The following is a 25,363-nucleotide window of genomic DNA, read 5'->3' on the forward strand; positions in this document are numbered from 1 at the left end:
GCTTAAACTATCAAGAAAATAAAACAAGTTAATTATAATACATGAATTAGAAGAACAAATACGTACAATAAATACAGATAATTTACGTCAATTTAGCCGTAGTAAATTTTTTTTTTTTTTTTTTTTGTACAGAAACATGCAATGAACAAAGTAAGTAATAATGGTAGGTTTAGAGGGTTAATTAACAAACAAAAGATAAAAACATGGACAACGCATACACGTGTTATGGTGCATGTAATTGTGCACCAAGTGAGAACACGCATTAGAGATTGTGTATGAAGTATATGATATGATTAACATGCTGTGGATTTTTTATTTTTTATTTTCACGGCTAATAGACAAGGAGACGTACCTGCACAACAAGGTTAAGAGTATTTGTTGATTATAAAAAAAATTTAGGTTTAGAGATTCGTGCTGATAACGTGTTATGAATAATAGAGAGTTATGAGAGAATATAGAGTGCAGGAAAGGTATTCAGCTTTATTCATATGAAGGGTATATATAGTACAAGAGTATATCTATAATATGGTAATAGAATATCTCCTAAAGATACGGTAATATATGGACATCCATATAATATCTTTAGATATTTCGTAACAATTAAAAAATCATAACACATGAAATATATTGGGAGTAAGAACACCCAATCTTTTACCCTAATTAGAGTTCTAGGGGGCGGGGGTTATGTATTACCAAAGAGATAAGAAATCGTATAATTAGTAGAATCCTATTATTAACATGCTTATTGTAGAGTTATATATAGTTGCATGGTATCACCACATGTCTTGCCTCATACTTATATAAATGGTAATTGTACCCTACCCTGGCTCACAAATCTTGCAACTCTTTCTTTGAATAACTATCATGTATTTATGGTTTATGTGTTATTTTATGCCACTCCTTTTTGTTTTAATTATAATTATGTTTTCATCAATATTAGCGTTGTACTTTTTGTATACTTAAGTTTGCATAATTTGAGTTTATAATTTTGTTTTTTAGGTGGTTGATATCATGGAAGAACGAATAGACGCGATGTTATGTTGGCGGGATATAGCCATCCGTAGAGGCCAGCTTTGATGTTATTGTTGGTGATCGGCATTTGTAAAGTACGTAAGACGGCCATTGTAGTTTCTTTAAGATTATAGTATATTCGGTTTTAACTAAGGACTTATATATTCAGTGTCTAATTCTCTTTTATTTCAAGTTGGACATACATGCGTGTATTTTCGCTATTAAATATTGACTTAGATTTTGTGAAATTTTTGATATAGTTTTGTCGCCTTGGCATGCATACACACATTGGTAGATATTAATTGGATGAAAAAGGTTTTTTATACTCTTAGAAACTAACCGATAAGCCGAGCATCGATCTATTTCGTAGACTTTATATGATTTTCATTATATTGTGTGAAGAGTCTATATAGCGATATACTCAACAGGGGGGGTGAATTGAGTATGTAAAACTCTTGCCCACTTTTTCGATTTATTGATAATTTATTAATCACTCGAAGTTTATCAATTAAACTTGACTAATTAATTTATCGTATGTGTGAAAATGAAATAATAAATGCGTAAATAAAGAAGACCCACGAAGTTTTGAAGTGGTTCAGTTTCACAAATCGAAACCTACGTCCACTATTCTCGATTAATAACTTTAGTACCTTACTACGGATTACAAAATTATCAATCTAACTCGTACAACTAACTATATATAGTTGTAACTCAACTTGAGTATCGATAAATACTCTATTTCTATCTTACGTTAATAAGAAAGTACTACTAGATTCTACTAGTGTTCACGTTAATGAACGAGTATGAATACAATGAGTACTATTATCCTATTAATGAAACGAATGAGAATGATTGACTTTAAAGAGGCACACGTTTTTGCTTTAGACACAATTAGGGTTTTGAAAACAATTGCAATTTTGAAACAACTAAATTCGAAATGTACTTAGGGTTTTTGCAAAGGTTTCTCTCAATTAAAAATGTAAATGAGTGTCTTGCTTTTCTAATGAAATACTTTGGTATTTATAGGAGTAGAAAAACCTAAAACTAGGATAAAACTCAAAACCCTAGCCGTCCCACTTTGGTTCGAAATCTCCTAAAGTGGGCTAGGTTAAATTTCTTATTTCTATCTACAAAATACCTTTTATTCAAAAACCCTAAATACTACTAGGATATTTTCGACTAGAAGGTGATATGGCCATAATCCATTTCACTCTAATTGAAACCCTAATAATAATTAGTTTTAAATCATAAAGCTATGATAATATGATTAGAAACCCTAGATTACATAACAACCCATAAGTTGTATGATAAATCAGTAGGATTAACATAATCTATATCACTAATTTCAACTAAAAAAAGATATAGTATAAATATCACTTTAATTTTCGAAATAATAAATAAATCTAAAGCTTAAATTGTGCTCTCTTATAAGTCGTTCATGGTTATTGGCAAAATGGCTATAACCAAGAACTTTGATAGGTAAGGTTAAAGATGAAATAGCTATAACCATACTTTCTCAAAAACCATTTTGTTCACACCATTAGTAGAATGAGATCCTATATCCCTAATCTTCATGAGATCTTCAAATATAGGTTCCTTTCTTCATCTTGATCTAGAGGCTCTTCATCTTGAGCTTCCATCAAATAATATATTGTTTTGCTTGATTTAGTCTTCTATGGTTATAGGCAAAACAACCATAACCAATCTTGATTACCAAGCTCCAATTTTGTCATGAGAATTCCATCATATGCCATAACCATAATCATGCTTTCCAGGTAATTGTTAACTAAGATATGCACCATTCAACAAACAATTACAAGCACAAGTGTATAACATATTACAAATCATAATACTTGTCATTATCAAAACTTATATAAATATGGTCCAACAAATTCCCTCTTTTTGATGATGGCAAGAGTCTTATGATTTGTGACTAATGATCAAGTTCCCCCTCAACATGCTACTACCAAAGTTATAGTAAGTTGATCGCAAGAACAAGCTATTTGTATTCAAAGTTATAGCATGAAAGTCCTTAAGAGATTAAAGATCTTGACAAGGAGCAAGCTTAGGCAGTAATTCAAATCATAATATTTCTTCCCCCTCTTGACATCATTGAAAAGACAAGAACAAGACATAAAACAACTAGAATAATATAAGTTGAGGAAAGAAATAGTCATGCAAATACAAATTAAGAAAACGAGAATAATTAGTCTAAGCACACAACATAAGATTATCCAAAATAAACCATATGGGCCGAATAAGAGAAGCCATAGTGGGCTGAATGAACAAAAGCCAAAATTGGCCGAATGGTTAAATATGCAAAATAAAGTGCTAAGATTAGAAAGGAAAATGAAAAAGGGAAATGGGCTTAGGGGTGATGAACTTGGGTTGGGTCAACATAACCGGGTCGAGTCCGAAATTCGAGAGAATCAAGACGATCAAAGCACGAGCGCACATTATTCGCTTGGGCTGTCAAACAAATGTCGAAATTTGTAATCTTTAGAGTCAAACCCCGAATAACCTCATAAAGTTGGCCCAATTCTTCTCGCATCTCTCGACCAAGCTGCAACAAAGCTCCGCCTTGAGTTGAAAAATCCGCAACCATGTTTGATTGACGATCCATAGCTGCAAGAGTCACGGCCAATTTTGTTTCGAAGGCCATTAGTCTTGCAAATAAGTCATCATTGCTAATACCCAATCTAGACGATCCAACTCCCTTTCCCGTTGCCATTCCCGACACCAAGCCCTCAACTAATTTGGATTGAGCTTCCAATTTTTCATTGACCGACATCATAAAAGCATCAAGCTTTTTCTCCATAGCCTCAAAACCCTCCAATTTCTCATCCGTGTTACCCTTTGCGAGAAAGACCAATTCCGGACCACAAGCAGAAATTTTTATTAATTTGAAATGAGTATCACTCATCTCATCCCTAGCACTCACACCATAGCTAGATGGACTAACTACTCCCTTTTCCTCCAAGAGTCGAGACACCCACATACCGTAAGGCAAGTCAATAGTTGTATAAACCTTGACCTCGGTGACGAACATAGCGGTTTGTATTATACGGTGAAAGACTAACAAAGGAAGACTCACTTTCTTTCCCTCCATCCAATAATAGACCACAACCATCTCATAGGTTGACAATTTATCCCTACCACCACGACGAGGCACGACGGTATTCCATAAAAAATTAAGGAGAAATTTCAATTTCGGTGACAAGTTACCCGCCATCAACCGACTACCACCCTTAGCATCAACTTCAAAATAACTTTTAACCACCTATTTCTCACCCTCGATCAAGACACCGCATTCTGCACTCTGATTGATTTCGGCCCCATCATCAGGAACCGAAAACAGAGCACAAAAATCATCAATAGAGATCTTGACTTCGGTCCCACTTACGATCGCACACAGACAACCACCCTTAATTGACACAGTTGCATAAAATTGAATAACTTCAATAGGGTAAACAGGACCCGAAAACTCACTGATTTTAACCCACCCTTGAAAATTCAAGAAAGTATCAAAGAACTTTAAGGCTTCGTACTTACCATACGCATTTTTGGAGTAAGAACGCCCGGCATGAATATCGTACCCGGCCACATGATGAAAAAGTTCCCGTTCCTCCTTGGTAAGGCGAAGACGATCAAGACCCCATGACAGTAGCTTTCGGCATAGAATGCCGAAACAGGGTCCTCTTAGCACCATCACAAGTTATTACTTCTTGAATGTCCTCCACATCGTCTTCCTCAACATGTACCTTATTTTTACCCTTGCTTAAACGTCTTTTCTTGCTCTCGACTTCCGGCGGACTCCGGTTTTGGTTGGGATTATGTGGTTTCGGGTTGGCAGAGGGAGATGGGTGAGGGAATGGTGCATTGGAGGTGTTGCATGTGGGTTTGGATGAGTGTGTTTTGGTGTTTGATCGAGTTGTGGGTCTCATGATTGATGATGGTGATGACCGAAAAAGAAAAGATGGAGGTTGAGTGTTTGGGTATATGGGAAAAGTGATGGTGATGTGGGAAGAGGGGGTTGAGGTCTTTTATAAGATTTGATGAATAAGAGTTTTGGTAGGTTATGATGATTGAGGTGCCGTGTAAAATTTGTTTCTTTCCTTTTTTTTTGAAGGGAAATATGTTAAAAGGAATCTATGTTTAGGTAAAAGTATGATAAGGTAAATCTTTTGATGAAGATATGGTAAGATATTGTGAGATTTACCAAGTCACAAGATAATAAAAATTGGCTAAAGGAATATGCTTGATTTTTTCGGCCAAAATAGAACAGAGAATTATTGTGACGATATTTTATGGTTTGCATATGGATAAAAATATATTATATACAAAGATAGAAAATTCACGTAATATAATAAGATATTTAGCAAAAATATTCTTTCAACAAAATATACAGACACAGTCATACAATCTTGTCTATTTCTAGTCAGTCATTTGAGATAATAAAATAAGTATGACGAATTTAACTGCCACCGATTAAACCAGGTTCCAATCGTACAATCTCAAAACGTTTTCTAGCTAAAGCCTTTGTCAAAATATCCGCCCATTGATTTTCTGTATTACAAAATTCTAGTTTTATGTTGCCTTTTTCAACATGGTCGCGTAGAAAATGGTGTCGAATATCAATATGTTTAGTACGAGAGTGCTGTGCAGGGTTTTTAGATATAATAATAGCACTCGTATTATCACATAAAATAGGAATACATCCTACATCTACACCATAATCACATAATTGTTGCTTAAGCCATAATAATTGAGAACATACCAGTCCGTGACAATATATTAAACCCGGCGAGTAGATAAGGCAACTGAATTTTGTTTCTTTGAACCCCATGTTATAATGCAAGGTCCAACAAATGTAGCGAATCCTGACGTACTTTTCCTAACTAGAGAGCATCCTGCATAATCTACGTCTGAATATCCAATTAAATTGAAATTGCATTCTAGTGGATACTGTTAGGGATAAAAATTGCATTTTATCACCTGTGACATGGCACTGTTTCATTGGTAGAAGGAATGGCAAAAAGTAGGCAACGTGGCGCATGATGGTTGGTGGGCAAGAAGAGAAAGGGATTGATGAGTTGGCAAAAAGGGGACCATTGGATCAAGAATAAAACAAACACAAATTGGGAGATTGCAAAACACACGTGCAAAAGGAATTATTGGGCTGGGTCAATAACAAATTCCTATTCTCATGGAGTTGACCCAAAGTCCAGGAGCAGAAATAGGAAAGAAGTTCTTGGACTCTCTACTTGGTTCAGCAGCTATAAAAGCAATAGAAGAGCAACGCAAAAGGGGGCATCAAACATACGAGCATTCTCAGCACTTTATCACTCAACACTCCGTCTATATTTGTCAATATCCCACTACAAAATAATCTTGTATTTGCTTACTTGAGAATTTAGCATCGATTATAGTGCAAAAGTTGGCGGGATTCCGACTCCCCCCGCGGTTGTTCCCACACCGGGTTTTCCGCGTCACCAAAAATCCTCCGTGTCATTCTCTTCGTTTGTCTTTATTTCGTCGTTCCTATCATTTCCATTTTAACCGTAATTGGCATTAAGAATAATCACTATCACTCACATAATTAAATTAATAACTCGGTAAATTTTTACCAAAACAGTTTGGCGCCCACCGTGGGGCATAGTGATCATTTTCTATAGCCAAACCTCGCAAAACCGAACCATCCGTCATAATGTATGGAACCAGCCAGAATCCTTCCAGCAGCCAGAGCATGTCAGCCCTGTCTTCTGGAGCAGGATTTACTTCTGCATCTGCAGGATCAGTCAGTGCATCCCCAGCGTCCAGCCAGACGATCCCTGTCAGCATGTCGACCAGAGCCATGCCCCAGCCTTAGAAGCCACCGCAGATTCCAAAGGTAGCAGGTGAATCCATTCAGTCCAAATCTAGTAGGGAAGGCAGCCCTAGCAGATGTGAAGCTGTATCCAGAAGCCAGACCCAGGAAGGATCGGGCGCAGAAGTTCTCCGAAGCAGAGGATCTCCAACGCTTGATCCGATGCAGGTGATGATTCAGGGGATGGACACTCTGCGTCGGGCCGTTGAGGATCTGAGGAAAGACAACCAGAACTTGATTGCTCAGATCGTGACAGTAGTCCAGCCCAAACCAACATTAGCACCAGAGGCTCCGACCAGAACCAGCGGTGGAGGATCGGGTCGATCAATTTCATCAGAACTAGTCACCAGACTGGACCTTACAAGAGTAACACCCAGCGAGCCAAATGAGCCCAGAGGATTGGGATGCCTATCATTTGATAATCCACCCAGTTTGCAGCAGATAACAGGTAACGCTTTCTTTAGCACCCCATCAGGATCTGACCTTCCATCCTTTTCAGGTACCCCCGCACACCAGACATCAGGATGGCAATCTGGACCTGTCATCAATGCAGCAATTCCATCCTGCAACCAGTACACCAGTGGAGCCTGGATAGGAGGACTACAGCAGACACCAGGATGGCAGCCTGGATCCATAATCAGTGCAACACCAGTAACCAGTCATCCAGCACCAGGCCTATTCTCTGAAGTGCCTTGGTTAGGAGGTACACTGGTTGGTTCTTTTCCGCCTGTTTCTAACCCTCTTGCAGGAGCAGGTAACTCGCTGGAGCAGCAGTACCAGGAGCTGAGGGAACTGATGTATAGAATACCCGACGTAGCCCGTCCGTTGGAAAGAGCAGCCAGAGACAGCTACGCAGACTCACCTTTCGTGGACGACATAGCCCTAGTCGGTGTTCCTAAAGGATGTGTGCCGCCAGCTATGACACTCTATGATGGAACCACAGACCCACTTGACCATATCAACCACTACAAGCAGAAAATGATGGTGATAACCGCAACTGGGTCTCTAAAGGAAGCTTGTATGTGCAAGGGATTCGGGTCAACCCTGTCAGGAGCAGCTCTGCAGTGGTTCGTCGGCCTACCAAACAAGAGCATATCCAGCTTCGCCGACCTAGTCAACGCCTTCAACAAGCAGTTTGCCAGCAGCAGAAAGCCAGAGAAGCAGACCAGCGACCTCTACCGGATAGTGCAAGGGTTCGAGGAGTCCACTCGTGATTACCTGAACAGGTTCAACAAGGAGAAGGTGGCTATTCCAAGATGTGATATAGCAACCGCTATACAAGCCTTCCGCCGAGGACTGCACCAGGATTTGGATCTTTACAAGGATCTGACGAAGCACCCTTGCACCACCTTTGAAGAAGTACACACAAAGGCAATTGCTGTTATGAGATTGGAGGAAGACTCTGCACCAATCAGAGGCACCTATGATTCAGACCCAGTATCCAGAAAAGCTCCAGTAGAAAAGAAGAGCGAAAGACCCAAACCCTACACCAGGAGCGTGAATAGAGTTTCTGGAAATTCTGAAGGAAAGAGCGAAGCAGATCTGCCTCCGAAAGTAAGTGAGTATGGTTTTACTACCAATCTTCCAGGACTGTTCAAAGCCTTGAAGGAGCTGGGACGCAGAGTCATATGGCCAAAACTTCCAGAAGGAAACCCCAGCAGCAGGGACACAGGCAAGAAGTGTGAGTTCCACGGCAGCAACACCCACAACACCGATGAATGCCACTCCCTCAGAAAAGAAGTCAAATTCCACTATGATCAAGGAAACCTGGATCACCTTTACCCAGAAATGCAACCAGAGTAAACTCAACAGATCAGGTTCTGCCATCTCCTCCTCCTCAATGCACTAGAACTGTTAATGTTATTACATGTGGATCGGAGTTGTGTGGGCTGATATATTCAGCAGCAAAGAGGCATGCAACCAGAACTAAAGGAGACAGACCAGAAAGCTCCTGCAGAATTAACCGCCAGAATCTGTCGTCAGTCACCTTTGACGAAACAGACGCAGGGTCTGCTCCAGAATAACACCACGATGCCCTAATCATCACGCTTCCCATAGGAAATTGTGAGGTGAGAAAGATCTTGGTGGATACCGGAAGCTCCGTCAACTTGATCATGTTAGAGACACTCAAAAGCAAAGAAGGCGGTCCCCTTGGTTGGTTTCAGTGGCGAAACAAAGCACTCCCTAGGAGAAATTGTCATCCCAACCTACGCCGGAGGTGTAAACAAGCGGGTAAGGTATCTGGTTATTGACGGAACCTCTACTTACAATGTGATCCTTGGCAGGCCCTGGATCCACGAGATGAAAGCAATTCCCTCAACGTACCACCAGTGCCTGAAGTTTCCAACACCTTGGGGGTGCAAGAGATATGTGGAGACCAGGAAGAAGCTAAGGATTGCTATAAGGTGGCTCTGAAGACAAAAACCAGCTCGCCCGCATAGCAATTACAGAGCCAGTGCATCCAGGACGAGTACATTGAGCCTCAGCAGGCAGAACTGGACGAAGTCATCCTAGACGCGCTGCATCTAGAACGAACTGTGCTCATTTGATCTGAATAACAGGTAACATTCATGAAGAATTCATTCGATTATTGAGAACTAACATAGACTGCTTTGCTTGGTCACATGATGAGATGATAGGGATAGACCCAAGTGTGATAACTCACAAGCTAAGTGTGGATCCAAGCTATAAACCTGTGCAGCAGAAAAGAAGAAACTTTGCTTCTGAAAGGAACCAGGTCATAAACCAAGAAGTAGATAACCTGCTTGCTGCAGGAAAAATTCGAGATGTAAAATATCCAGAATGGTTTTCTAATGTGGTGGTGGTTCCGAAGAAGAATGGCAAGTGGAGGGTCTGCGTCGATTTCACGGATTTAAATAAAGCTTGCCCAAAGGATCCATTTCCACTACCACATATAGATGCCATGGTGGATTCTACTGCAGGGCATGAGATACTGACATTCCTGGATTCCTGGAGCGGATATAACCAGATAAAGATGCACCCTAGTGACCAGGAAAAGACAACATTCAGATCCGAGCGAGGTATCTACTGTTATAATGTCATGCCTTTTGGACTGAAAAATGCAGGATCTACCTATCAGAGGCTGGTAAACATGATGTTTAAAGAGCAAATAGGCCAAACTATGGAAGTATACATAGACGATATGGTCGTCAAATCGAAGCAGGCTTCGCAACACCACCAGCACCTGACAGAAACTTTCAATACCCTCCGAAAATACCAAATGAAGATGAATCCTACAAAGTGCACCTTTGGAGTATCCAGTGGAAAATTTCTAGGGTATATGGTGACCTAGAGGGGGATAGAGGCCAGCACCGAACAAATCAAAGCAATTATGCAGCTGGAGTCACCGCAGAAACATAAAAGACGTCCAGCGTCTGACTGGAAGAGTGGCAGCCCTAAACAGATTCATCTCCAGATCCTCAGACAGATGCAGGTTATTTTATGACGTACTTAGAAAAAGCCAAATATTTGAGTGGACGGGTGATCATGAGAAAGCATTTCAGGAGCTGAAACGTTATCTCAGCACCCCACCACTCTTGTCGAAGCCAGAGCCAGGAGAACCACTATTCCTGTACTTGTTAGTCACAGAAGCAGCAGTCAGTGCAGTACTAGTACGAGAACATGAAGGATCACAGCACCCAGTATATTACATCAGTAAGTCTCTGCTTCCAGCAGAGACCAGGTACACGTCACTAGAGAAACTTGTCCTTGCACTAGTTACTGCATCCCATAAATTACGTCTCTACTTCGAGTCTCATACAATTTATGTGATAATTAACTATCCTCTTAAGACTATCATGAGAAAACCAGAATTGTCAAGAAGGATGGCTAAATGGTCCGTGCACTTGAGAGGTTACAATTTGAAGTTTGAACCCCGTACGGCCATAAAGTCTCAGGCTCTGGCAGACTTCGTGTCTGACTTCTGCCCAACACTCCAGACCCAGGCAGAGCATGACATTATGTGTCTAGAAGAAGATAAAGGGGAACAAGTATGGGAGCTACATGTGGACGGTGCCTCCAATGCCAAGGGAGCAGGAGTAGGACTGGTCCTCAAGTCACCCCAGAGAGACCTCATAGTCCATGCTGTACGATGTGAATTCAAGGCCACAAACAACGAAGCAGAATATGAGGCATTGATCCTGGGTCTGAAGCTGGCTCTGGATCTGAAAATCAGACACCTTCAGGTTTGCAGCGATTCTAAACTTATAGTTAACCATGTTAATGATTGCTATGAGGCCAGGGATCCCAGGATGATGGCATATCTAGATGTAGCAAAGGAGCTGAAAATCAGATTTATCACGTTCAACATCAAGCAAATCCCCAGGGACCAGAATGCAGAAGCAGACGCTCTAGCCACCCTGCGGGCAACCTTCAAAGCAGGAACCATCTCCACAATACTAATTATCCACGTGCTGGAGCCAACGACACTAAAATCTCAGCAGGAAGCAGAAGTGGTGTACAGCACCAACAATGAAGAAAATACTCCAGACTGGAGGAAACCATACTTGGACTGGCTGCAGAATGATATTCTGCCAGCAGATAAGAAGGAGGTAAGGAGCTTCAGAATGAGCGCATCCAGATTCATACTAATTGATGGTGTTTTATTTAGTAAATCCCTCGCTGGACCCTACCTCAGATGCCTGGATTGGGAAGAGTCTCAGGCTGTCTTGCATGCTCTCCACAGTGGGGAATATGGAAACCATGCAGGGGGGAGGAGCCTGTCCAACAAGGCACTGAGGCAGGGATACTTCTGGCACACAATGCGTAAAGATTCCATGGAATTCGCAAAAAGATGTGGCGCTTGTCAGAGGCACGCCCACGTTAGCCACCAGCCAGCAGAGCCTCTACATCAGGTTATCTCACCATGGCCCTTCATGAAGTGGGAAATGGACATCGTGGGACCATTACCCAGAGCACCAGGAAACAAAGTCTATATGCTCGCCATGACGGACTACTTCTCCAAATGGATAGAAGCAGAATCATCCTCCCAGGTTACATAAACCCAGGTGATATCTTTCATTAAACGCAATATCATATGCAGGTTTGGCATTCCATCTGAGATTATATGTGATACCCAATTCATTGGAAATAAGACAGAAGCTTTTTGTGCTAGGTGGAATATCTCATTGCAGAAATCTACTCCTAGGAACCCCCAATCCAACGGACAAGCTGAATCCAGCAATAAGATTATCGTCGAAAACTTGAAAAAGAAGCTGGAGGAGATTGGGGGCAAATGGGCAGAAGAGCTACCTCGGTTCGGGGCGATGAGAACCACACCCAAGGTTGCTACGGGACAAACTCCCTTCAGCCTGGTGTTCGGAGCAGAAGCAGTCATTCCGTCCGAAGTTAAGGTCCCAACCCACAGATATGGATGCATAGCAGAAGATCGGAACCAGATAGAAATGGCAAGCAGTCTGGACACGATAGACGAACTCAGAACCAGCGCCCAGATCAAGATGGTTTCCTACCGACAGACTGTGGCTAGAAGCTATAACAAGAATGTAAAAGTAAAAACCCTGCAGGTAGGAGATCTGGTCCTGAGGAAAGTCTTCCAGAATACTAAGAACCAGCAAGCAGGAAAATTCGCCTACAACTGGGAGGGGCCATACCAAGTAGAAAGCACAGTTGGAAATGGAGCCTACCGACTCATGACTATGGCAGGGCAAATGGTTCCCAAATCCTGGAATATCACCCACTTGAAAAAGTATTTCACTTAAGTCACCAGTATGGTCAGCAACTGGGTACTCAGCCTACCAGATACAGCTCAGCCAGGTTCTAGATATTGCCTTAAATATTTTCTGGCTCTAAATATTTTTCTGTCCCTAGATATTTTTCTGGCTCTAAATATTTTTCTGTTTCTAGATATTTTTCTGGCTCTAAATATTTTTCTATATCTAAATATTTTTCTGTCTCTAAACATTTTTCTGGATCTGAATATTTTCTGACTCTGAATATTTTTCTGGTTTAAATGTTATTTCTGAATTCAACATTTCTGGTTCTAAAACAACCTTGTTTGTATTTTAATTCTAATAAATTTTAAGTTGCAAAACCACTATGAATGCTTTAAGTATAAGATCCCTTCTTATTTCTTTCAAATGGCCAAGTGAATAAAATGCAAACTAATCTGGCAGAGTCTGTATTCATTACAGAAGGCGTGTGTCCGTGGCTAAGCACGTACAACCGGGACAACCAACCTCCCGCGATCCATTAGCGCCCACGCAAGCCTAGCTCCTCTGGACGAGTGGGCATACTAGACCCCTTAGCCAGCAATGAAACAGCGATGGCCAAACAAACAACGTTCATGCACAAATCAAAGCACCAGAAACGGTACAACACAAAGATATATCCACCAGAAAATACTTAAGTTCAAAAGCAAAATACGTCTGGTACCAGAACCAGACCAAATACATAAAACTGTTCAAAATAAAACTGAAATGTTACGCCCCGCAGGGCCAAAAACTAACTAAGCATGGTAAAAGTATTTCATACGCAGAAAAAGCAAATCTATGTCAATGTGATCCACAGTCACAGAAGCAGCTGCCTGAGCGTCAGGAGCAGGAGAATTCACCTCTTCCTCAGCACCTGGATCATCATATGCAGAAGCAGCAACAGCTCCTATCAAGCCGGCTAGCAGATCCAGGTTCAGGCCATCAGGGAAATCAGCAGCAAGCCTCTCCTCTTAAGCTCCTAAGTCCCAAGCCAGGTGCTCTCCATTCTGGAACGCCTTTATGCACTTTAATATTCGTCTCTAGAGCAGCGTAGGACAGAGCATTCACCAAAGTCTCCCCGAGCTCAGCATTCTTCTCTTTCAACTCCTGCACCTCGGAAGCCTTCTCTTCCTAAATCTGGGAAACACGAGCCTCCGCATCAGAGGCACGTTTCTCAGCATCAGCAGCAGACTTTCTAGCCTCCACAACACGTTCCTCAGCCTCAGCAGCGTTCTTTTCAGCACCCGAAATCCGCCCTTCAGCAGCAGAAAGACTGTTCTGCAACCTCTGCTTCTGAGCAGCCTCCTCCAACAGCAGACTCTGGAACTTGTCTAAATCAGCCTGAATTTTAAGCCTGCCCTCATTAGCTGCTTTCATCTGCTTCTGAAAATTAGTATTTTCTGCTTCTAAGAGAGGTACCTTCTCCCGCAGATACAGAGCCATCTGGAAGGACTGTCGCACTGCAAGCAGTGTCAAAAAAAAAAAAAAAAAACTTGAAGCGTCGGTGTCCGTTTACCTCAAAGGAGTGCTCACTGCACGATCCACCAAATCATGCAAAGCTCTGCTGTCCAACGACCTAGGAACAGGAAATAACAGCTGGTTCATTAAGCCCAGGTTACGCGCAGATTTAGCCTTGCCAAAGTCGTCTGGAAGTGTAAGGGCAACAACCCCAGTAGCAGGAGCAGATTTGGAAGTAGAGGTAGCCCCAGAAGCAGGAATGGCTCCAGACGCTGGGATTGAAGCAGAAGCAGACATGGTAGTAGGGACAGGGCCGGAAGCAGGAGTAGGGATAGAAGGATCTCCAGAAGCAGACAGCCCACGCCCAGGAATTGGAGGCCTCACGGCTAGAGGAGTGGCTTTAATAGGAGTCTGCCCCTTAGCTTGGCCTGCAGCAGCAGCTCTTCTCTTAGGACGAGGCCCAGAACCAGAGGCAGGGGTAGATTTCCTCTTCTCAGCAGGCTTGGGGGTAACCTCAACCCGTTTCTTTTCTCTCAGAGCCAGGACGTCATCCAGTGAAACTTTGGATTTTGCAGAGCCTGGAAGCAGAGAAAAGTAAGTCAAAACCAGAAAATATCAAGCATCCAGAAACAGAACATAGTCAAAAGGAAAAGAACAATGCACCAGTCGACATTGATTCACAATGTTCTTTTTCCTCTTCTTTGTCTCCTTCACTCATGCGAAGCGAGAATCCCTGAACAGTTGGGGAAGGTCCTGTGCTCAGGGGGTGGACCGAATAGCTTGGAAATAGACGCAGCTTCGTCGGAGGATGGAGGCAAGTGGCACAAATCTGCACAATGAACCAAGTAAGGAAGTATAAGCTTCAAAGAAAAACACGCAGAAATAAGAGCATGAAAATACCGTCCGTTGACCGCCAGACGCTGACAATGTAGTCAGTGGGAGCCGGAAGAGTATCTACTTTCACAAAAATGAAGCGGGTGAGCCACTTGCTATCATCCGGCTTCACAGGGAAGATAATGCAACTCTTTTCCCCGTCCCGAACCTGGATGGTCACTTGACCCCGACTAAGGGATCTGATTGAAAATAGGTGTGCAAGGTCCGGGAGACCGGTTTCATAGCCAAAGCGGCTATTCATAGCCTCAATAGCAAGCAAAGTTCGTCAGGTATACGGAGCTACTTGACAAATCGCCAAGTGATTCAGGTTCAGAAACTCCTGAATCAGAGGAGGAAAGGGAAACCGCACACCCAGACGGAAAGCATACTCGTACAAACATATCCACCCCTCCCTCACAGAGTCGGCTTTTTGGCCTGGGGTAGGAATGTGAAACACCACGTCGTCGGAAAAACCAAATGTTTCCTTGATATAAGCAAGATCCTCCGGAGTGAAGTCGGAATCGCATGAATGTTTCGAGGAAAGGACGCCGCCAGAAGGGAACGGATTGACCGGCACCGGAATTTCCGAGACAGAGGTTGAAGAAGTAGTTTTTTTGTGACATTATGAAGCAATGAGACGCAATGAAAGGAAAAAAGAAAGGAAGGCAAGAGAACAAAATACATGTTAAAGCCGGCAAGGAAGAGAGTTTGTGAGAGGGAGAGTTATGAGAGAGGAAGGTGAAAAAGATAAAGATGAAAACGGAATAGGGAGTTGGGAAACCGAGGCGGTGTAATATAAAGGAGAGAGAGAGAGAGTTTATGGGGGAGTGGGGGATTGTTTATGGCGGTTGAGGAGGCATTAAGTGGGGAGTTACCAAAGTTGAAGCAACTGCAAATACTTCGTCAGTTCTCCGCATCGCAACAGAAATTCCCGCCTAAAAATATTTGAGACGGAAATTTGGGGGCAATTGTTAGGGATAAAAATTACATTTTATTACCTGTGATGTGGCACCGTTTCATTGGTAGAAGGAATGGCGAAAAGTAGGCAACGTGGCGCATGATGGTTGGTGGGCAAGAAGAGAAAGGGATTGATGAGTTGGCAAAAAGGGGACCATTGGATCAAGAATAAAACAAACACAAATTGGGAGATTGCAAAACAAACGTGCAAAAGGAATTATTGGGCTGGGTCAATAACAAATTCCTATTCTCATGGAGTTGACCCAAAGTCCAGGAGAAGAAATAGGAAAGAAGTTCTTGGACTCTCTACTTGGTTCAGCAGCTATAAAAGCCAGGAGGTTGCTCTACAAAAACCTCTTCATTCAAATAGCCGTTAAGAAATGCATTCTTAACGTCCATTTGAAATAACTTCATCTTCTTATGTGCTGCAAAGGCAATCAAGAGACGAATTGCTTCTAGCCTGGCCACTGGAGCAAATGTCTCATCATAGTCGATTCCTTCTTGTTGGTTGTATCCTTGGACCACCAATCTAGATTTGTTTCGAACTATGACCCCTGTGTCATCCAATTTGTTTCTAAAAACCCATATTGTTCCAATAATTGAACGATTTTTAGGTTTTGGCACTAAGTGCCAGACTTTATTGCGTTCAAATTGTTGAAGTTCTTCTTGCATTGCTATAATCCAGTCCTGTTCTGCAAGAGCTTCTTTAATATTGGAAGGTTCAATGGTAGATAGGAAGGTGTAAAATGAACAAAAGTTGTTCAACTTCCTTCGAGTTTGAACTCCTTGGTTCAGACTTCCAAGTATACTTTCCATAGGGTGTGATCCCTTGTATCTCCACTTTTTGGAGTTTTCAGGTATGTCATCATGTGAACTTGGTTCTCCTTCTTCAAATGAGTTAGAATTGGTTCCCCCTGAATCCAACCCTTGGGTTATAGTAGATTCAGTTATAACCATGGGATCTACATTTTGGGTTATAGCTTCATTAGTTATAACCGTAGATTCCAATTTTTCTTTTTGAGAAGAATCAATAGTATCATCAACTATTGTTTCAGTTCTCTCATTTTTCTCATTTGAGGGATTCCATAATTCATCATTAGTACCTTCGATTTCTTTTTATTCTTCTTCTAGCTCTGGAGGATCATCTCTAGAAAGATGAAAGTCAGGTTCATTCATGTTTTCTTCCTCATCTTGTTCAGCCTTATCAAACATATTATTTTCATCAAAAATAACATGTACACTTTCTTCTATACATAAAGTTATTTTGTTGAAAACTTTGTATGTCTTGCTATGGTTAGAGTAACCAACAAATATTGCTTCATAGCTTCTGGGATCAAATTTAGTTAAAAGATTTTTGCCATTATTATGGACATAACATTTGCTTCCAATACAACGAAAATGTGATATATCTGGCTTACGTCCTCTGAGTAATTCATAAGGAGTTTTCTTAATGATTGGTCTAATCATAGCACGGTTGTGTACATAACATGCAGTACTAACAGCTTCTGCCCAAAAGTTTCTAGGCAAACCACTACATAATAGCATGGTTCGTGCCATATCTTCCAGTGCTCTATTCATACGTTCAACAACACCATTTTGCTGTGGGGTTCGTGGTGCAGAAAAATTATGTTCTACACCATTCTCTCTACAATATTCAATAAATGTTTGGTTGTCAAATTCAGTGCCATGATCCGTACGAATAGAGCCCAGATTGTGTTTATATTTGTTTTGAGCAAGCTTCATTAGTACAACAAATTCATCAAAAGTCTCATCTTTAGAACTTAAGAAGATAGGCCAAACGTACCTTGAGTAATCATCTACCAAAACAAATACGTACCTTGATCCGCCTCTACTTCTTACTTTCATTGGTCCACATAGATCCATGTTCACCAATTCCAAGGGATTGTTTGTGCTACTCACTCTTTTTGGCTTAAAAGATGATCTTACATGTTTACAACGAGCACACGAGTCATATAAGCTCTCTTGGTTGAACTTGATTGCGGGTAAACCCTCTACCAAATCCCACCTTTTGAGTTTGTTTAAAATGGTTGAACTTATGTGTGAAAACCTCTTATGCCATAAACATGGATCATCTAAAGTTACTTTCATACATGTAAAAGAGTTAGTAGGAATAGCATTTAGATCAATCATGTATACATTTCTCTTTCTTTGTCCTTCAAGGATAACATTACTAGTTCCCTCAATTATGATTCGACAACCATATGAATGAAATACGAATTTGTTGCCTTTATCACATAATTGTGAGATACTTAGTAAGTTATGTTTTAGACCGTCTACAAGGTATACTTCACTAATTGCATGATAAGGAGAAATACCTATTTTGCCAATTCCTACTACTTTACCTTTCTTATTATCTCCAAAGGTAGCCTTGCCGCCATTAAAAGGTTTGAGTGAAATAAATAGATTTTTGTCTCCAGTCATATGTCTTGAGCATCCGTTGTCGAGATACCACTGATTGTTTTCTTTCACCACGACCTGCAAAATAATTTAAAGGCAGTTTTTAGGTACCCACGCTAAGTTGGGTCCTTTGATGTTTGTTTCTCTAAAAACTAGGTCTCTCCGAACCCAAACTTGTCTAACAGTTCTTTTCTTCTGAGGCGTTCTATGATAAGATCTAGGCTTTTTAACATCATTCGTTTGAGTTTTAGATGTTTCACTTGTGTTTTGTTTAGGGACATTCTTTTTGCTTTGAAAATCAAAACTCATATCATAAAAGCATTGAAACTCATTATTTCGTTCTTCATTATCGTTGGGTTCATCAACAGTGGAGTAATCGTCTTCAACTATTACCTCACATGCTTTGTGGGTCTCGACATTTTTTTCGTATGTCATGCGCATGTTTTACACAGTTGACCTTTATCGCCATAGTAAGTACAAATTAAATACTCGGGTAAATCAGCGTACTTTCGCTTTCTAAAATCTCGATCTGAGGGAGTAGCCTTGCATTTAGAATGATCCCTATGACCATAACATTCATGCCCTAATCCCATTTTCATATTGTTATCGGATTGTTCTGTTAAGAAGTTTAATACCTTTGTACTTCCTTCCCATTTGTCATGAACCTTACGAGAATGAAAAAGTAGTTCTTTTAAAGATTGAATTTCTTCATTGCATTTTTTATGATCAATCTTAATATCCGTAGAAGAGCTATCTTTATGGAGATTTCTTAATATAGCAATTTTCTCTTCATATTGTTTTGAGATATTTGCTTGATTAATCTCCTTTTCATTCAATTGCTTATTAAGAAAATCAATTTCCTTCTTATGATCTGAGATTGTGCCATTTTTGGCTGAAATCTCGGATTTTTGAAGTTCATTAAGTTTCTTCAATTCTATGGTTATAGCTTCATTAGCTATAACCTTGTCTTGAAGTTGCTTAATGTTGAGTTTCAGCTCTTTGGTTATAGTTTCATTAGCTATAACCTTAGATTCAAGAGCCTTCTTCTCGTTTGCCATTGAATTCAAAGCTTCAGTATCATCAACTGTAGCCTTAGATTTCAATTTTTTGGCCTTTGCCTTAAGCAATTGATTTTCTTTAGCAATGTCCATAATTTGCTCTTTTAATTCTTTTAATTCAAGACTTTGCTCATGACAATGATCCAACGATTGTTCAAAATATTTAACTAAAGCATTTTTTGATAATTTCGTAACTTGTTTCTTAAGTTCAAGATAACTTACCTCATCTTCGTCTTCATCAGAATCAGATTCTCCCATGAGACAGAATTATAAACTTGAATCATTGTCGATATCTAAGCTTATATTGCTTAAGCACAGATTTGCAACCTCTTCATCTTCGGATTCTTCATCGTCCTCTGTATCTAGATCTCCCCAGCATGAAGCCATCATGACTTGCTTGAACTCTTTCTTAGTTTTATCTTTCTGGGTTTTGTCTTTTATTTTCTTCCATGTAGGGCAATCCTTGATCATGTGATCAGAATCACCGCACTTGAAGCAACCTCTATTTGCAAAAAAAAAAAAAATTGAATCAGACGACTTCCTGTTCGAAGACTTGTTGTTGAAAGTTTTATTTTGTTTGAATTAAAAAATTTCTTCCTAAACCGTTTGGCAAATAGCACAGTCTCATCTTCTAGATCGGACTCATTGTTTTCACTTGCGAGCGCCATACTCTTTTGAGTGCTCGGTTCAGCTTCATCAGCATTTAAAGTGAGTTCATGAGCCATTAGGGCTCCAATGAGTTCTTGATATGAAAGGTTGGTAAGGTCACGACATTCTTCCATAACGGTGACCTTGGGGCGCCATTTTTTTGTTAGGCTCCTAAGTACTTTTCAAGCTATGTCTTCAGTCGGAAAAGTGCGACCTAGATTCTTTAGTTCATTTATGATACTTAAAAATCGTGTTGACATGCTATCAGGTGTCTCATTAGGCTCCATAGAAAATAGTTCGTATTTTTGTATCAAAAGATCAATACGATTTTTCTTAACAATGGACGTCCCTTCATAGGCCAACTCCAAACCGTCCCATATCTCCTTGGCAGTCGTACAAGAAGAAAAGCGATCAAACTCTGTTTAAGTCATACCATTTTGTAGTAGACTTGTCACTTTTGAATTTTTTTCTGCCTTCTTGTAGTCGGCCTCGATATAATCTTTTTCCTTTTTCTCATAGGAAGGACCTTCAGTCGTTCCTACCAAAATTTTTATAGGACCGTTCTGAACAATTCTCCAACACTCCCAATCAATACCTTTAATGTAGTGTGTCATCATGTTTTTCCACAAACCATAATTCTTCCCATCAAAGACGGGACATTTTAGGTATTTGGAATCCATTTCACACGTATATAGTGTAGATACCTCATTTCTGCACCTCCCGCAAGCCACCCGGTGATGATTGGGCCGCAAGTTTGGTACGCGGAACGATTTGTGACAGTTCGTAAGTTTATCGTCAAGTGATTGCGCAAACACTAATGTCTACCTCTTAGTTGTCATCTACGTGCCGATACGGTCGTTTTGGCAGTAATTAGAGTACATTTTGAGTCCGGGCCTAAAATCGTCTTCATTTTCTGATAACCGTTAGATCCCGAGTCAGAATGTTCTGGAATGTTCCGGATATTTCTATTCCATATTTTTTATTAAATATTTCACAATCTTTATTCTTTGGTAAACAATTTCCCGTAATATTCACACAAATATTAAGGAAAACCGAATTATCCCTTTATTCCATAATTTAAACACGGAAATCTTTCTTCCGCAGGAGGAAACCACTTGGGAACAGACGCAGCAGGTGCTGCGCCTCTTCCCAGGTCCTTTTATGCGTAGTTTTCGTATCTTTTTCATATCTTTCCGAGATTCACTTCCAAAGACTCTCTGAAACCCTAATTCCTTCACGTGATTAGTATAAATAGGAGCCTTCGCTCCTCATATTTCTCACGCGAGTGTCCGCCCTTCTCTTCTCCCTTTGCATTCTAGACCTTTGTTCTTACTTTTTGGCGTCTACGTGCTTGAACATTTGACCACGTAAGCTCGGATCCTTCTGAGTACCAGCCTCGTTTGCATGACCGACCAATTTGACCAACTCCACAATCAATCAATGTAATTAATCTAATCGTTTTCCTCCTACGAGGGCACTTTCATATTTGCATTATAGTTCGAGTCGAGCATCACTAATCGATTACTTAGTTCATCTCGTTTCGTCAAACATGTAAGTCTGAGGGTGTAAATCTCTCTTTTATTTATTGTTATTTTAATTTTTGTATTACTAATGTAAGATTCATGTCGAAAATACCCTTTAAAACCGATTTCTAAAATCGTGCTTTAAAACCCTTTTTACGGATTTCCAGAAGACAAACCGTCGAGAAAGGACGCAGCAACTGTTGCGCCTCTTCGAAGGAGGGCAGTTCCTGCTGCGCCTCTTCATGAGGCTGTCGCAGTTCCTGCTTCCTTTCTTCTTCCTTCGTCCTCTGTAATTCGTTGTTTTTATTTGTATTCGTTTGTTTTCGTTAATTCTTTGACATACAATAATGATAATTTCACATGTATATAATCATCATTCATTAACACGTTTTATTCATCTTTAAATCCGACTTAAATCCCTTATAATCACATATTTGCGGGTTTTCGTCATTAAATTCAATCCGGGTTGTAGAAATTCGATTTGTTCATATTGAGTTTCTGGAATTCAATCCTTTGATATATTTTCATCTGTTTATTCACATGTTCGTCTTTAATTTGTCATTAATTCGTCATGTTTAGCTTATTTCATTCACTCATGTCGCTAATTAATCGTCCATTCATCTAATTTCCGTCTCATCCATGTCTTATTGCTTTTATGACCCAATTCACATGTAAATAACCTATTAAATCACTTTCATCCGAGTCAGTATATTAATCAATCCTTAAATTCACCAATTAATATTAACGATTTGCAGTTCCGGCTTCACAGCCAGAACTCACCCTTGGGACAGACGCAGCAACTGCCGCGCCTCTTCCAAAGGGCGCAGTCCTGCTGCGCCTGTTCCAGGTTGAGTTCTGTCCCTGAACTCCGTTTCTGCCTTGACTTAGTTTAATTAGCTTGCATATTAACTAACTATTAATCGTATTATCACGCTGATCTGGCTCGTTAATTCCTTTCTTTTATTCTTTTTCTCAAATTATCTGTTTTAAAGGTATTTTCGACATAAATCGCCAAATCCATTGTAATTATTGTAATTTTCATTATTGTAATTTTCATTATTCTATTTATTGTATTTCGTATCATTTTTATTTTTTCACATGTAATTGAGCATTAAATCGAACTTTGACATTAATTGTTTGCTAATTAATTGCTCACCGACTTAGCCTAATTCTCACATGTTAGGATTAAAACTTGGATGTTGCATTGCATGCATATAATCGACGATATATCAAGTACGAATAACTTCCCTAATCATTAGTAGAGGCCGCTATCGAGGCGGGCGGGATTAGGTGTTCGATCAAAAGAGCTTCCTAATACGTACCCTCACCCCTTACTCCAGATCTCTGTGGACATCCGTGTTCATTGGCATCCACGAGAGTCATTCTAGACATAGAATGCTAAGGGTAACGATTGCTTAGTGTTCATGTCACTACTTTGTGTCTTGACATGACATGAGGTATTCTAACGGTTCCAATTTCCCATAAAAATTGGTGGCGACTCCAACAAAAATGCAAACGCTTGTTCTCTTCCTCCCAAGCGCCCCCGTGGGCCCCCGCTGTCCACAGTTTGGCAACTCCGCTGGGGATAATACACTTACGTGTAGCCAAGGGTGAAACTTAAACAAGGTTAGGGAATACTTTGTACAAGACAATTGTCGGTTTTCATAACTCGGTCTTCCTAGACCGTTTCATTCGGCCTTCTTAGGCCCAACCCAACCCATTCGACCAAACGTCCCGTCTAAACGGTCCTAATTCTTATTTGGGCCTGAGGATGGATAGCGATTGACGTCATCCATACCATGATGCTTACTCTTGTTTGTATCAAGGCCCTTCACTACTTGAGGAAATGGACTAGGAATCGGCCTTAATCTTGTTTGGTACGAGCCTCTCCACAGACTTCGGGTTTGATGGTTCTGTATGGCAACCCTCCCTTTAAACCAAAACCCTTTTAAATGCACTCAGCATCCCGTTATAATGCTTGTATAAATGTTTGTACCTTACGTGATCACCATTTCTAAACAAAACCATGACAATTTTTTCAAAAATCAAAAACCCTTTTTTTAATCAAAATTTCGAAAAAAATGCCATTTGATTAGCGCAAAACCCAGTCGAAAATCTGTCCGTTTGTCGAGTCAAAATTCGGGCCCAAGCCCATTTCATAACCTCACTTTGAGTCCACTCCTACAACTACACTATAGTTGACTAGGAGACACATTTTCGAAATTTTGTCCTTTCTTCAAAACTAACTCAACACAAGTGGCACACACCCACTTCACGAGTCAAAACATTTCTTCTTTTAGCAAATGTGTTAGAATGGTCGATCGTGTTTTGATTCGTCATCGATCTCTTATCCAGTTTCAAGATGCCTGGAACCAGCGACACGAACCTCAACCAACTTCAAGATGGTAATGATCGAATCCTAGCCGCGTTAGCTCAAATCCAAGTTACCCAAGACCAAGTGCATGATCGCCTTGAGACCATCGAAGGCCGGATCTACGCCGTAGAGGGGAGACTACCTCCTCACGAAAATGAAGTAGTGGGTGACTACGCAAGTGAATCCAGGGATGAAAATCCTCCCCTGGGACTGACTGTAGCCGAGAAAAGGCTCCAATACTTAGAGGAGCAATTGATGTACCTTAAAGGGGATGACATTTATAGGGAGGATAATCGCAAGTATGAGGCCGTCAATGCCAAATTGCCAACCAACTTCAACTTGACGGATATCCCTAAATTTAAGGGGCACGAAAACCCTTTGAACCACATCCGTGCTTTTAAGGATTACATGTCTATCAAAGGCATCAAACCTGAGATGTTCTTAAAGATCTTTCCTTCATCTCTTGACACTATCCCCAAGCAATGGTTCTACTCCTTAGAACACAAGAAGATCGCTACTTGGGAAGATGCCGCGATCGAGTTTGCTAAGCAATACGCGGATAATGCTGAGATCCAAGTTAACATGCGCACTCTGGAGGTTGTTACCCAAAATGACAAAGAAGGATTCACCGACTTCCTAAGTAGGTGGAGGAAGACTAGTACCCAACTAGTTGAGCGCCCGGATGAGGCTACCCTTGTGTAGAAGTTCGTGGATAATCTCAAACCCATTTATGCCAACCATTTGAGATACCAAAACATCAAGACTTTCAAGGACTTAACCGTACTAGGGACAAGGATTGAAGATGACATCCGTAAGGGGCTCTTGTCCAAAACGGTAGGTCGAGGATATCAAGGCTCAACAAGTCGTTCATACGGCTCCACTAGCAAGACCGATGAGGTTAACCTTCTCAAGCCATCCAAGAAAAGTACCCCACCAAGGAAATTCACAAATCTTGGGGACACTTACTCCAACGCTCTTAAGAGGTTAATGAAACAAGGCAAACTCCAACCCATTGGACCTACTCCCGAACCCGAAAGGAAATCCAAATTCTGGGACGAGAACTCATACTGTGAATAGCATAGAGGGAAGGGGCATGACACAGAAAAATGCTACAAATTGAAAAATGTGCTTCAAGACATGATCGAAGATGGACGACTACCGATACCGCCGGGAGGTAAACCCAACAACACTCAGAATCCTCTTGGAGTTCTAGTGATTACAAGTGACGAATCTACCTTAGATTGTTCACACCTCATTTCTCCAATTGAAGATGAGATCCATGCAATCGAGAGTGAAGGGTTCTACTCTACTATCTCCCCTACCATTTCCGACTTCATCACATGGGCAAGGAGTGTGGATAAGCAAGTGTGGGAATTAGAAAATGTGGTGACAACTTTACATGATCCCAACGCAACACCTAGGGAGCATGTGCCACTAATCTTCTCTCA

At 40.8% G+C, this 25,363-nt stretch overlaps 1 protein-coding gene across 1 annotated transcript; it reads left to right on the forward strand.

Moving 5' to 3' along the window:
• Positions 1–9,800: 9,800 nt before the first annotated feature.
• Positions 9,801–13,660, forward strand: LOC141638817 (uncharacterized). Its single transcript, XM_074448043.1, has 7 exons — positions 9,801–9,983; positions 10,191–10,331; positions 10,402–11,448; positions 11,707–11,889; positions 12,031–12,602; positions 12,761–12,860; positions 13,349–13,660. Exons 1-7 carry the CDS (start codon positions 9,801–9,803, stop codon positions 13,658–13,660), a joined length of 2,538 nt encoding a protein of 845 aa, XP_074304144.1.
• Positions 13,661–25,363: the final 11,703 nt, after the last annotated feature.

Source organism: Silene latifolia, chromosome 2, assembly GCF_048544455.1.
Source record: "Silene latifolia isolate original U9 population chromosome 2, ASM4854445v1, whole genome shotgun sequence".
In the NCBI taxonomy this organism is placed as follows: Eukaryota; Viridiplantae; Streptophyta; class Magnoliopsida; order Caryophyllales; family Caryophyllaceae; genus Silene; species Silene latifolia.